This window comes from Leucopleurus acutus, assembly GCF_964270905.1.
Source record: "Leucopleurus acutus genome assembly, chromosome: 1".
Lineage (NCBI taxonomy): Eukaryota > Metazoa > Chordata > Mammalia > Artiodactyla > Delphinidae > Leucopleurus > Leucopleurus acutus.
In genome coordinates this window covers 3,961,986-3,976,559 of record NC_139142.1, presented here as the reverse complement: position 1 = coordinate 3,976,559, position 14,574 = coordinate 3,961,986, and the positions used below count along the sequence as shown (strand labels likewise).

Sequence of the window (14,574 nt, the reverse complement as noted above, 5' to 3'; positions counted from 1 at the left end):
GAGTAGCCACCAGCTGCCGGGGACTGTGTATTGCTACATGTTTCCAGAAACAGGCCCATGTGTACCAGGCCTGGAGGCTGGAGATCTTGGCCATGGGTGGGCTGGGGGGGCTGGGGGGGGCTGGGAAGGGCAGGGGGGTGGCAGAGAGGCTGGCAGCCTCACCTGGTTGGGATCCGGGGCTCCCCTGTGTCCCTGGATGCTGTCAGAGCTCACTGGGTGGCGGTGGTCTTGGGGAGGGAGGGGCGACCTGGGCACAGGCGGTTGTGTAACCTGTTTTTTGTCTTGAGTTTCCACCTTTGCTGTGGTGGCATGATGTCATAACCCAGCATCTCCTTCAGTACTGACTTTTTTCTTGCTTTCAGGAGAAAAAAGGTTTGTATTGTGTTCTCTAAACTCTTTTTCTAGGAGGGTGGGGACACCATCACCCAGTGTTTTTTCGCCCTGTCAGTAGTTTGTCCTCCTTGGCCTGGGAGCTGCCTCTCTTGTCTGTAAATGGGGATAAAGCCCCTTCTGGCTGGACTGGGGCAGGGGACACGGTTAGACCAGTACCCCGCCATCCACTGTGTCCAGACTGCTGCGCCAGCGCTATTGTGCTGCAGCCCCACCGCTCTACGTGTGTGTGAGTGCAGGCGTGTCACCGTGGACGCTCTGCGTGTGTGTGAGTGCAGGCGTGTCACCGTGGACACTCTGCGTGTGTGTGAGTGCAGGCGTGTCACCGTGGATGCTCTGCGTGTGTGTGAGTGCAGGCGTGTCACCGTGGACGCTCTGCGTGTGTGTGAGTGCAGGCGTGTCACCGTGGACGCTCTACGTGTGTGTGAGTGCAGGCGTGTCACCGTGGATGTTCTACGTGTGTGTGAGTGCAGGCGTGTCACCGTGGGTGAGCGTGTGCACCTCACTGGGCATCTGGACCCCCCGCTGCAGGGCTGGTTGTTTGGTGGCGAATTCCGTTCGACCTTAGCCAAGAGGTCGTCCCGTTGCCCCTCCACCTGCACAGCCCTGACTGGAAAGAGGGGCTCTCCTGGCAGGTCCTGGGCTGCAGGGATGGGAGGGGTCATCATCCACCCCAGCGCCCAGGGCAGCCCCTACCAGGCAGGTTTGCCCTGGAGGTTCAGCCTGTAGGACCCCCCGAGGGTGGGCTGGGCGAGGGGCCAGTGCTGCGCGTGGCCTCCCCCCCATAACCCCAAGGCCCTGCTCCAGGGGAGCTCATGCCAAGGGATTCGGGAACCCCCAGGAGTGTCATCTGGGAACAGAGGGGGTTTTAGGAATCAGAGGCCCTTGGAGATTGTGTCTCATTGCCCCTGAAGCTCCCCTCCCCTCTAACCACACCCCCCATTTGATGAAAGGAGAACAGCCCTGAAGACCAGACAGCTGCTAGTCAGGGCCGCTAAGGGGGTCTTGGGGTGCTTGGAGATGAGCCCCTGACCTCGACCCACGCAGCTTGCCCATGGCTTCTTGGGGTTGCTGCCAGGGGGTGGACAGACAGACAGGTAGCGTGCCCGTGGCTCCTGGGGCCTCGGGGATGGTGACTGTTTGTGGGCGTCGTTCCTGGGTCCGTGACTGCAGGTGTGCAGGGCGTGGCGGGGATGGAGGGGCCCAGGGTGAGAGGGCAGAGGCCACCGGGGAGGACCCCAGTCCCGGCTCTGTTCTGGACCCCTTCTCAGCCAGCATCAGGTCAACTGCCCTCTCTGGGCCTCGGTTTCCCAAGTTTCTCCTGAATAAGCTGCCTGAGAAGTCCACGCATGGGGGGCGGTGGAGGCAGGGACTCCGAGTGTGACTTCCTTTGTGACAGGAGCTCCGATGGCTCGGAGCGACGGAGGAGAGGAGGCTGGGAGAGGGGGTGCAGCCGGTCAGCAGGGGGCCGGGGGGTGGTGAGAAGCCCCGAGGTGTAGCCGAGCCCCCGGCTTTGAACCTGGGGATCCTGACCATGATCTCGCGGTGCTGCCGTCGGGGGTAGATGCCTCAGACAGACGGATGGGTGGTGAGCGACAGTCGGTCGCTCCTGGGGACCAGTGAGGGCACCGGGCATAACGCCAGGTAGGGCCGGAGAGGACACGGAACTCTGGGGGATCCGTGAGGGACACGACTTTCCTTAGGGGTGGGGAGGGGCAGGCCTGTGAGGGGGTAGGGAGTCAGGCCCCTGCAGAGCCCCTGACCTTTGAACCTGAGATCTGCTTGGTGGTCTCATGGTGCCACTGTCAGGGGCAGATTCTGTGCCCCAGAGGGCAGACTTAAGGCCCATGCCATGGTGTGTGAGGGCCCACGTGCATGGACATCCGTTTGGAGCCCCTCCCCAAGTGGAGGTTCCAGGTCCCCCGCAAGGAGTGGTCCCATGTGGAGGGGTGGCGGATCTGGGAGGTCCAAGGCCGCTGCCGGATGGGTGGGCCCTGAGGCCAGGCAGAGGGACCCTCGGTCAGCATGGGCTGGGCTGTGGGCTGAGTGAGCCCAGAGTGCCTGAGTGCCCAGTCACCGCTGTCCTCCCTCCCTGGGACGCCCTCTGCCTTCCCAGGGCAGTGCACCCTCAGAACAGCTTTTCTGCCACTTTTAGGACGGTGGGACCTTGGCCTTCTCCACTAGGGGTGGTGGTGGGGGAATTGCTGAAGCCGAGGTTCCTTGGTTCAAAGACCCTCCGAGTTAGGGGGGCAGGGCACAGCCCGCCCACCCCCATTTCTAGTGTGGGACGAATTGGGACTTGGATTTCTGGGGTCCCTGATCCGGACCCTCCAGAAGAGGCAGCTCCCCGTGTTGCCCTCCTCCCCCGTCCCCCATCCCCCACCCTCCCCCACCCCCCACCCCCCACCCCCCACCCCCCACCCGCCCAGCCTGCGTGCCAGGGGCCTGGTGGGCGTGGTCCAGGGGGAGCCCCACCCCGCCCCTCCCCCACTCCACCTGCCGGCCCTCCACCCCGCCTGTCCCCACCCTCCACCTTCAGAACAAGCCACAGAGTCAGATCATCTTTTAACTCTACTTTATTTTGGGGGTGGGAAGCGGTGAGGCGCGCAGGCGGGGAGGGTCTCCTCCCCGTGGCAGAGAGCGGCGGCCTGGTAGGAGCGTTCTCGGCTACTTGGCTGTCTCCGGCCTCTCTCAGTCTCTCTCGGAGCCCCTCCCCTTGTCTCGGGCCTCAGGCCCCTGTGCTGTCAGTGTTGGGGTGGGGGAGGGAGCCCCCCCGGGCGAAGTCACCCCGTCAGTGTCCCGGACGGTCGCAGGGACGCCTGAGGCTGCGAGTCCGGTGAGTACTGGCACGGCGGGCCCCGCTGTGGCAGGACCATCCAGGTGGAGCCAGAGCTCAGGGTCAGACAGTTGGTGTCGAGGGCGCTGGACCGGACGGGGGCGGGTGCATCTTGGCAGGGAGGTGGGGCGGGGGAGGCCCCCCAGCACCCCCGAGGCGTGGGAGGTCGGGACGGGGCCCGGGGGTGCGGGGGCACCGCTGGTGGAGGTAGACAATGTCAGTGAGCAGCCGAGGTCCGTGTCCCAGGGTGGCCCGAGGTGGCCACTCGTCGCCCTGGGGGGGCGTCCCCGGCACCTGCTTGCTTGTCTGCGTCTGCTGTGCTGGTTCCTCACCCGGTCTGGGGTCACGGGGTCATCTCCTGCTCATCGCTGCTCTCTCCCCTCGTTGATCTCACGCCCAGTTGCAGGCCTGGGACCTGGAGAATTAAGACGGAGTTGGGTAGCCCTGAGCCGACTCTGGGTCTCTGACGGTTGGACGGTCCACTGGGTAGCCTGTTGGCACGGATACTGTTGCTGGTCGATGAGTCGCTTGTTTGCCCTTCTCAAGTGTTTCCCCCTTGGGTCAGGAGCGGCAGGAAGGGGGCCGGGGTCCGAGCGAAGCCGGCTGAGGCACGGGGGAGGCTGGAGGGAGGGTCTGTGGGGCGGCGGGGCGGAGGAGAGGAGGCGTTTTCAGTCGAGGTCCGCGTCCTGCTCTTCTCCGGGCAGCTCCTCCAGCGTTGCTCCTTCCCCGGGGGGGCTCACCCCGACGAGGGTGGATGTAGACTGGGCGTAGACGGCGGTCAGGAAGTGGGTCAGGGCCCTGGCCGCCAGCTGCCGGTTGATCGCGACGGACCCCCGTCGGGCGCTGCGGATGTAGAGCAGGCGGCGGACGCGGGTGTCGCCGGGGAGGTGCTGGCGGGGCCCGCGGGCGCCCGAGGCCCCGGGGCTCAGGCTGTCCTGCACGTCGCTCTCCTGCTCGTCCTGCGAGGTGTCTTGCAGGCCGTCATGCAGGCCACACTGACGGTAACGTTGCAGGTCGTCTTGCAGGGCTTCTCGCAAGACGACATCCTCATCGTCGACGACGTGCAGCTCCAGGTAGCGGTTCGGGCGCGGGTGGGGGTGGGTCCCCTCACGGGGGGCGACTCTGATGGCGAAGAGCTCGCACAGCATCTGCCAGAACTCGGGCGTGAGTCGCAGGCCAAGCAGGGCGTTGCGCCGCCACTGGCCAGGGCCCAGGAACAGCTCGGCCGGTGCCTCGGCCGGGGTGGCGTTGGCGCCCGTGAGCGGGGGCGTCTGGGTGAACAGCTGGGCGACGGCGGGGGCGATGAGGGACGAGTCCAGCAGCAGGCACAGAGAGCGCCGCGGCGGCGGCCGGGCCGTGTCCGAGGTGGGTGCGGGCGGCAGGGCGAGGCGCGTCCTGAACCTCAGCAGCACGAGGAGGGCAGCCACGGCCAGGAGGTTCTTCCAGAACAGGAGGCCTCGGAAGAAGTGCAGGATGACTGCCCTGATCTGGGCCATGCTGAGATGGGCAAGGAGGCTGTTGAGTATTTGGTCTGCTGGTATCAGAGCCAGGAGCTCCTGCCGGAGGCGCTGCCCGTGCGGCTCGTCCTGATGAAGGGCATCTTCATTCTCCTCTTCGTCCCCCGATTCTGGGGACTGAGCCCTGGGGGACCCTCCCGTAGCGAAGAGCATCCTTGGCCGAGCGGCAGCGCGCTGCTGGAAGGCCCTTCTCCAGAGGCGTTTCCGCATGGGCGGCGGGGGCCGGCCACCCTTTTGTTCTGGCCGCTCCATGACGTCAAAGTGGAAGTGGGAGAAGAAGAAGACCCAATGCCCGGGGAGAAGTACGGTGAGCCTGTCATTATTCAGAGAGGCCAGATCCTCTGTGTTGAGAAGGATCATGATAGGCTCCTCGGTGTTCTCCAGGTAGCGGCACCACGCCACGAAGGCAGCCCGTACCGGAAGGGTCTTCATCTCCGCCGGCGAGGCCTCCACCTCGATCGGGGAGATGTTTCGAGAATAGAAAGCGCAGCAGACTCGCTGGCCGGTTTGGTCGTCGACTTGGATCAGGGAGGCATGCAGGGCCGTCTTGGTGACGCCCGTTTCCAAGTAGAACGGGTTCTGGGGCTTGGGGTGGTGGAGGAGGGGCGCCTCGCGGAAAGCCCACTTCAGGCGCTCGAAGGCCTCCTGTTCCTCGTGCCCCCAGTAGAAGGGCCGGTCGCTCAGTAGCTGCCGCACCAGGGGCTCCGTGATGACGGCGAAGCGCTCCACAAAGTGCCGGTACGGGAAGGCGAATTCGATGAGGTTCCGCAGGGACTTCTTAGAGCCGGGGGTGGGGTGCCCCGTTATGGTGCTCACGATGCTCTTGTTGAGTTTCACCCCTTTGGGGGTCATGACGAACCCCAGGAACTCGGCGGTGTGTCGGTGGAACTGGCTCCTGTCCAGGGAGCAGTAGACGTGGTGGTAGCGGAAGCGGGTCAGCACCTGGCGGACGTGGTGGAGGTGCTCCTCCTGGCTCATTGAGTAGACCAGGACGTGCTGCCCGTACGAGAGGACAAAGAAACCGAGCATGTCCTTTAGGATAAAGTGAATCACGCCCTGAGGGATGATAGGGTCTGCGCAGATCGGGAAGGGCCAGTAGCTCGTCATCTCTTCAAGCTCCAAACCGAACGCTGCTTTCCACACGTCTTCCGTCTGGCGTATGTTCATGCTTTCCTGCACGACGGTGCCGCGCAGCTCCAGCTTTGTGAACCACGTGGCTCCGTGTAACTGGTCGAACAGTTCTGGAATCATCTGTATGTAGTCGTGTGTGCTGGTCAGCATGTCCTGCGGGTCCCAGTATTCCTCCCGCCTGGCCCTTTCTTGCATCCCGGCTCCCACAGGTTCCCACGGCGCAGTGGAGGGACACTCGTGATAGGTCTCGCTGTGATCACTGTCTCCAGCCTGCTGAAGCTCAGAGGGCTCTGATTCAGAAAGATCATCGGATCCGTCTGAGCTTGGCTGGTCGGAAGTCTCCTCATCTGCTTCCTTCGGGTTAAACACGTCGGCCAGGTCGGAGTACAGGGGCGGCAGTCCGGGCAGCAGGCTTATGGCATGTCGTTCCAGAGCGATGCATGGTGGGGGCGGGCGGAAGCAGTTCTTCAGGCAGTAGGGAGAGTGGAAGGTGCAGCGGCCTTTGACCCAGTCGACCTCCGGGGCATGGACTCGGAGCCAGTCGACGCCTAGTATCACGGAGAAGTTGGGAGACGGAATGATGTCGAATTGCAGGGACTCGTGGTGGCTCTGGTGAATACACACCAGGGGTTCGGTGTAGAGCCAGACGGGCTCGTGGCCGACCAGCGAGCCGTCCACGGACGGGACCGACCGCGGGCAGGGCTTCTCGTAGAGCTCGACGTAGTGTTCTTGGGCGAACCTCTCATCCATGAAGTTGCCGCCCGCCCCCGAGTCGACCAGGGCCTGAACCGCCACGCTGTGGTAGGGGTTCACCCTCACCGTGAGCAGCAGGAACAGGTGGTCGCGGTCGATGGCGGGGCGGGCCTCGCAGGGCAGCCAGCTGCTCACCACCCACCTCTCCGGAGCGGGCGAGTCGATCCAGGTCAGGTTCCGCGGGCGGGCCTCCGGGGGCAGCCGGAGCATCGCCCTTCTCTCTGCCAGCTTCTCTTCTATCTGCAGGACCAGCAGAATCAGACTGTCCAGCGAATCTGGCTGAGGGATGCGGAACAGATAGTGCCTGATCTCCTCCTTGAGCCCCTGGCACAGGTGGGCCTGCAGGACGTCGTCTGGCCAGCCCAGGGTGGGCACCAGGCCCTGGAACTCGTTGATGTATTCGATGGCGGCGCGATCCCCCTGCCTGAGGCTGAACATGGCCTCTTCCGCCACCCGCAGGGCCTGGCGGTACTGGAACGTGTCGGACATGGCCTCCAGGAAGGCTGGGAAGTCGTCCATCAGGGGGCTTTCTCTCTCCACCAGATCTTTGGCCCACTCCAAGGCCAGGCCCGAGAGGTGGCCGATGACGTACCCCACCCGCAGGCGGTCGCTGTAGAGCATTCTGGGGCAGCCCTGTAAGACCAGCTGGCAGAGCACGATGAACTCGTGGTACTCTCTGCGATCGCCCGAGAACTTGCCTGGGACCGGCAGCTGGCCGGCGCTGATCCCCTTCGTCAGGATCTCTTCCGCCACCCTCTGCTGCTCTCTGAGGTCCTGCACCCGGAAGTACAGAGAGATGATGGACCCCACCATGCCCGTGATTTCTGCGGTCACGCTGTCCGCCGGCTCCTCGGGATGCGCCTCTTTCCACCCAGCCAGGTCAGTGTAGTCGTCTTGCTCTTCCTGGGCTCCCCGTGGGTTGACTGATGCCTCTTCCATTCTGCCAGGTGCCCCACCAAAGGGACCCCCCACTTCCAGATGTGAACCATCGCGTGACTCCTCCAGGTCTTGGAGTAGGTCATTGGGTGGATCCTTTATTTCCCTATGTGGGCCACTGGATGGCTCCTCCATGTCTTGGAGGAGATCAATGGGCAGCTCTCCCATTTCCCGGGCCGGGCCACCGGCCAGCCCTGCCGCCGCTGCCGCCGCCTCCACTCTGCTGCCTGGTGTCTCCACGGAGGTGTTGGATGAGCCCTCGGAGGACTCCATTTGTTTTGATGATGGATTCTTACGCTCCATCATCGTCTCAAATGAGTCTTCAGAGGGTTCTATCATTTCGTCGGATGGGAAGGAGTGTTCTCTGAAGACTGGTAAGGTTGTGACGCGTCCGGTCAGTGCCTGGGATGGCAGAGGTCAGAACCTGGGGGTGGGGAGGGGGTGCGAGGAAAGGCAGTGGTTTAGGGTCTCATGAGGTCAGGGTCTCCAGGGCAAATCAGATGCCCAACCTGGCAGAGCAGAGAGAAGCTGGGGAGAGCCTCCCTGGGTCCATCTTGGGGCATCCCATGGAGAGAAAAATCTGCAAACCCCTGACCTTCCCGCCTACTCTCCCAGGCTTACTCTGCCTGTCTGGCCTGACTACGCCCCCGTGGCTGTAAGAAATTCACAGCCCATAAATTCTGTGGAGTTGATGGGCCCCGAGTGGCCGCCATGGCAGGCAGGCACCTGGCAGGGTGCATTAACTGCTTCATCTCAACCCTGGCACACGGGCCTGGTCAGCCTCCCTTCCCTTCCTTGGTCACCAGAGAGTCACAGAGGTCACATCTCAGTGCCGTCCACAGCCGCCCCTGGCAGGCTGGGCCTCCTCACTTCTGAGGTGCGGATCTCCAGCAGAGATGCCTACTGTTTAACAAGTCCAGGGCAAGAGGAGAACATGGGCACTTGGCTGCTATCCCGTCGGTTGGCTCAGATGCCCAAAATAGCTCTTCTTTCCTCTCCCAGGTTCGAAGCAGACATCGGGGGCAGGCAGAAGTAGTGATCTGGATTCTGGCTTTTCTTTTTTCTCCAGAAGTGTTTATAAAACACCTACTGTGTGCCAGAGACTTGTGCATCTGTGACTTGATTCTGACTCGGAGTTTTTGCTGATTTCCTGTCTTTCACCCACTTCCAATGCAGCATTCTCCCTAGCTCTGAGCTGTCGAGGAGACGTGCAACTCATTTGCCCACCCCTCCTAAAACCTGCACCCTCCCGAGATTGCCCTCGCTGTCTGTGGGGGCTCAGGAACGTCAAACATTTGGCCTCCGTTCCGCTTGCGCAAAAATCTTCGTATGCCCCCGCAATCTCTTTGCTCTAGCAGATGCCCCTTCTCTGTTGCTGGTTGGTTTCCCCGCCAGCACCAGGGTATATCTAGTAGAGCTGGGATGTTCAGTAAGGGGTTGGGGTGTGCGGAGGGCATCAGATAACTTTGACATCTGAGTGACTTAGGATGGATGTTTGAAAATCTGGTCATGGGTGGTTTTAGCGGGCTGAGGCAGAATTTACAGAGATGTTTTGGTTGGGGTTATTTGTACCTTTCTGTGTTGGGGCAGAGCAGATGGAGTTCTGGCTCTCCAATCAATTAGCTCTACGGTTACTGTTCTTTATGCATTTAACACTTTTTGTTGCTTCCCAGTTTTCTTTTTAGCCACCGGGCCAATCTATTAGAAAAAAAATGCATTCCCTTGTGTAAAACTCCTCATTGGCTAAAATCCAGACTTTCCAACACGATACGAAATTCTGATCTGCTGTTCCTCAAAATTAAATACATTCTTGTTAGCATGACAGTTAAATTTGATCCTGCAGTCCCTCTGATTAAAACCTTTCGCTGTTTATTTGCTGTCTACGATATTAAATCCAAACCTGTTAGCATAAACATTCCTGACACATAAACTCACCGAAATCTTTTTCTGGCTAAAATTTAAGGCCTTAGAATAATAGAAAATTCTGATCATGTCATTCCCTCAAGGCAGAGATTACATTTTTTTAGGTGAAATCATCACCATCACCGTCATCTCCGTTATGAGAATACGTATATAGCACATTGCATAAATTAACTCGTTTCCTCTTCATAAAAGTCCTGTTAACTGTGTAGTATTATGAAATTCCAAGTCTCTAATTGAAATACAAAATTTGACACAGTAATTCATCTGCAGACTCATCTATTAGAAATAAAAATCTCAGTATGTCTCTTAAAACCCTTAAAACACTTTAGTGGCTAAAATTTAAAAATTGAAAATTTAAATTGGCTAAAATTTGAATTTTAAAATAAAAATTTAAATTGGCTAACATTTAAAATTTAGAACATAAAATCTCAGTATGTCACCTACAACCCTTAAAACCCTTTATTGGCTAAAATTTTTAATTGACTAAAATTTGAAATATAAAATCTCAGTAGGTCTCTTACTACCCTTAAAATCCTTTATTGGCTAACATTTACCATTGAAAAATTGAAATTGGCTAAAATGTAAAATACACAATCTCAGTTATGTCTCTTAAAACCCTTAGTTAGCTAAAATCTGAACACCTTAGCAAGATGATTTCAGAACTAGATTATCCCCTTCTTAATATAAAGTTTACACTCTTGGGACTTCTCTGGCGGTCCAACGGTTAAGACTCTGCGCTCCCAATGCAGGGGGCCCGGGGTTTGATCGCTGGTCAGGGAACGAGATCCTGCATATGCTGCAGCTAGGGGCCCGCATGTCACAACTGAAAGATTCCGCACGGCCCAACTAAAGATCCTGCGTGCTACAACGAAGACCTGGCGCTCAGTTTAAATAAATAACTAGATAAATAAATAAATAAATAAAAAGCCGAGACTCTCAACATATTTATAAATTTGATGAGGCACCTGACTAAATCCTTCAGCTTTCTCGACTTCACCTTACAATCTGGTGTCCTTGGCGTGTTGTGAAAACTTGCTTTTGCTACTCTTCCACATCAACGTTTAAACTTTTAGCGAGAGGCATAAAAGTTATCCATAACTTCTCTATTTAAAGCTTACAAAACTTTCTTTTCATTGCCTATCATATGAAGTTCCAATCACTTAGCATAAAATAAACATTTTTATCATGTAATTTATCTGCAAACTCATGGATCTAAAACCCCACATCTCACCAGGTCACTTCTTAAACTTGTTATTGGCTTCATTCCAAACCTCTAAATTAGGCATGATATCAAAATTTGACCATGTCATGAAAGGTCACGTTTCCTTGCCAGATGCGTGAGTTTGGTCTTGTAACTTCTGCTTCAAATCTTACAGTGTCTCTAGTCACCTGTGAGATAGGATCTAAACTCCTTAGCAGAAAATACGCATTTTACTATACAATTTCTCTGCACACTGCTCTTACCAAACACAGAAACTTTTCTTAAAATCTCTTTAATGGCTGACATCCAGATTCCTTAGCCCGACACAAAAAAGTGATCCTGTCGCTCCTCAAAGTAGTGTCCAAACTTTTCAGCATCCTGTGCAAATTCCATCAAATAACCTCTGTATAAGCGTGAAGTCCTGCCCTGCCTCTATATTACTTGCCATAAATGCTCCGATCCCTCAGCATAAAGTACAGACAGCGTGCGCTTGTACCAAGGGGTGCCTCCCCTGAGCTGTCGATGTGCCTTCATTATCTGGTTCATCAAATCCAGACACCTTAGCATAAAATATATTTTACCAGCTAATTCCCCTGGAGACAAAACGCTCATCAGTCACTCCTTAAGACCCTTCACTGGCTAAAATCCAAATGCCTCTGCATGAGGGTTCAGAAATGAGATCATATCCCTCCCCCGAATGAGATGCTTGAATGCCTTCAACTCTCACATAAAATCACATCTCCTTGGCATGTTATAAAAATCTGATCATATTATCTTTACCATAAAAATCCACTCTCGTAGCTCTGCTGAAATGTGTACGTTTGATCGTGTAACTCCCCAGTTAAAACTTTTCAAGGTTCCTTCATAGTCTGTAACATAAAGTCCCAACTACTCATCGTAAAATATAGCGTTTTACCGTGTAATTTATCTTCGGACTGGTCTATAAAAACATCCCCACATCTCACCCCGTCATTCTTTGAAACTCTTTTTTGGCTTAAATCCGAACTTATTAGCATGATATAAAAATTTGATCTTGTCATCCCTTAAAATAAAATTCATGCTTTCTACCACGGTCAATAAAGTTTGATCTTGCCACTGCACTTAAAATCTCACAGTGTCTCCTGATTGTGGAATTATGGGAAAAAAATCCAAAATCTTAGCATCATATGTGAATTTTATTTTGTAATGTCACTGCATACTCTTTATCTAATACAACAAAACTCAGCATGTCACGCTCTTAGAACTTTTTATTGCCTAAAATCAAATTCCTAGGCACGCGCAAAAATCTCATCATGTCAGAGTCTCAAAATAAGTTCCACATTTCTGTGCGTGTTCCCAATGTCGATCATGTAACTCCTCCGATCAAAGTCTTTCAGCCTGACTGTCAGCACCAATCAGATCTCCTTGGTGCGCTCTTAGAGTCAGACTTTGGCACCCTTCAACATGTAAAGTCCAGATGTTTTAGCATGATACTTAAATGTGTGGCTCTTACTTTTCTCTGTACAATTTTCCAATGTTCCCTCATTGCCTGTAATATAAAGTCCAAAGCCTTAAAATATATTTGATGTTTTTCTGCAGACTTACCTCCCACAAGCAAAAATCTCCCCATCACATTTCTTCAAACCCACTGGCAAGAATCCAAACTCCTTAGCATGATTATAAAGGTTTGATCCTGTCACTTCTCAAAATAAAGTCCAGATTTCTTCCCCCCAAACCCCAAATCTATTCATGAAACCCCCCACTTAAAATCTTTTTAATGAATTTTCATCACTAACAAAATGTCTCCCTGTCTTAGCATGGCTCCCAAATTTAATCATGGTTTCCTCAGTTTAAAACCCTCCACATGCATGTCCATAACATACAATCCAATTGCCTGAGCATGAAATGCAAATTGGACCAAGTGTTGCTTATACTGAAAAGTCTTCACATTGCTCTTTATTACTTAGGGTATAAAGCCTAAATTTGCACAAAACCAACATTTTGCACCATCTACGATTCTTAGCTTCAGTTTCTTATTCCTTTCACCCTTCACTCCTCAAAGACTGGGTTTCTTCCTTCTTGCCCCCCAAACACGTCTTGATTTCATTGTCCCAGGTCCTTTTATTTTTTAAAACTCATCTCTCTACCTATGATTCATTAATTCATGCAGCATGTCCTGATTCTTTTTTTCCGGACCAGGCATTACGCTAGATCTCCAAGATAAAGGAATGGAGGCAACCTTGCAGAACGTCACCAGCAGAGAGATGAGAACCACACCCTTGTGTTCAATACTGTGCCGGAGGTGAGCTCGGGGTCCTGGAGGGGCAGGGCGGGGGTTTCCCTGTACTCCTGCGAGCGCCCCCTTGAAGCTCCACTGGGCTCAGCTGTCTGCCCCTTTGCAAGGGCTTTGGGCGTCGTCGGAGACCCACGCACCGCTTTGGACAACCACTGTGGGCTTCCTTCTGACTCCTGTCCTCCACGGGCCCACCCACCGCAGCCCCATGCAGCCCAGGGGCTGCCCCTGCCTCTCCTCTGGGCTCTCCGGAAGTAGCATTCTCAGTCCTACGAATGAAGCTGGATACAGGTTGAAGTCTCAAACCTCACAAAAATTTCTTTCAGAAATGTCTACTGATTTGGAAATTCTTAACCTTACCAAAAAAAAAAAAAAAACAACCCTCCCAAATCCAGTATGATTTAGTGCACCTGGTTTGGGTTCTTTGGGTTGGACCCTCTTTCTTGCCCTCCCGACCCTCATACACAGACAGCCCAGCCTCACCACCTTCAGTGCCTGGAGCCTTCTCGGTCAGGTCAGCTCCTCGCTCGCCTCTGAGCAAGTGGCCCATTGGGTCAGGGCTGCCAACGTGTGTCTATGAAGGGCTGCGCCAATAGGGGGGGCGCCAATCCCTCAGCGAATACCTCTCCCCGTCAGCTCACTTGCACAGTAAAGGAAATCTGATTTTAAAAATAGAGCTTGGAAGAGGAGCTGAGAGGATGTTTAGGAGCGGGGTTGAGCCTGGGGCGGGGGGCGGAGGTGGAGGAATTAGGGGAGAGGTTAGGACAGGGGAGGGGGGCGGAGGCCCAAGTTGCTGGGGAGAAGGTAGGACAGCGAGAAAGAGGAGGGGTGAGGGGGGAAGGGGAAGGAGGGCTTCTCGTGTTCCCCTTTTCCGGCCTCCCAGGCGCTGGCTGTCACACCTGGAGCCCCCTGGCTTTCGAGGCCGTCAGGTGGGCGCCAGGGCTGTTGTCAGGTGGAGACCCCTCTCTGCCTTGCGCCGTCTCAAGGCTGTGCTCAGAACCAGTTGGGTTCGAGGGACACAGCCGCCGGGTCTTGGGGGCTCGGTCGTCTGGAAATGAGTGTCTTTCATGTGCTGCTCCCTGCACGGCCCCAGTCTTGCTGGTGGCATGGATGGAATGGGGCATCACGATGCAGGTGGGCGCACAGGGGCGCTGGGAGGGCCACAGGCTGTTGTTAGTTCTTCTGGTAAACTAATGCAAGGTCAAGTTGTGCCCTTAGCAGGCTGAGGCTGGGGGTCCTTCTTGACTCCCCTGGTGTGGACCAGTGGCGTGGTCCCTCTCCACATTCAGCTTGCTAGTTGGGAGCAGGGGAGAAGGGTGGTGGGACTTCTGACGGTGGCACCCTGAGGGTCCCAAGAGTAGCTGGGGTTGGGTCCCGGGTCCCAGTGGACCATGGGACCTTCAGGGGCTGCTGGCCTGGCAGAGCTCAAGTTGGGGGTCCCTCCCTTCCGAGACCCTGCCTTGGCACTCAGCTCCCTGACTTGTGCTAAAGACCCCTTGGGCCTTACAGATAGGAGACCCTTCTCACCTTGGCCCAGAACAGCTAGTCTCTGTTACTCCCCTTTCTTCCCCTGGGGCCTGGACAGAGGTCCTTGACTGTCAGGCCCCCCCGGGCC

The 14,574-nt window shown here is 55.9% G+C and overlaps 1 protein-coding gene across 1 annotated transcript; it reads right to left on the bottom strand.

Moving 5' to 3' along the window:
* Positions 1–3,894: 3,894 nt before the first annotated feature.
* On the bottom strand, positions 3,895–7,902 carry RTL1 (retrotransposon Gag like 1; the record flags this gene model as incomplete). The annotated part of the gene is made up of 1 exon (XM_082837525.1): positions 3,895–7,902. One exon carries the CDS (start codon positions 7,900–7,902, stop codon positions 3,895–3,897), a length of 4,008 nt encoding a protein of 1,335 aa, XP_082693651.1.
* Positions 7,903–14,574: the final 6,672 nt, after the last annotated feature.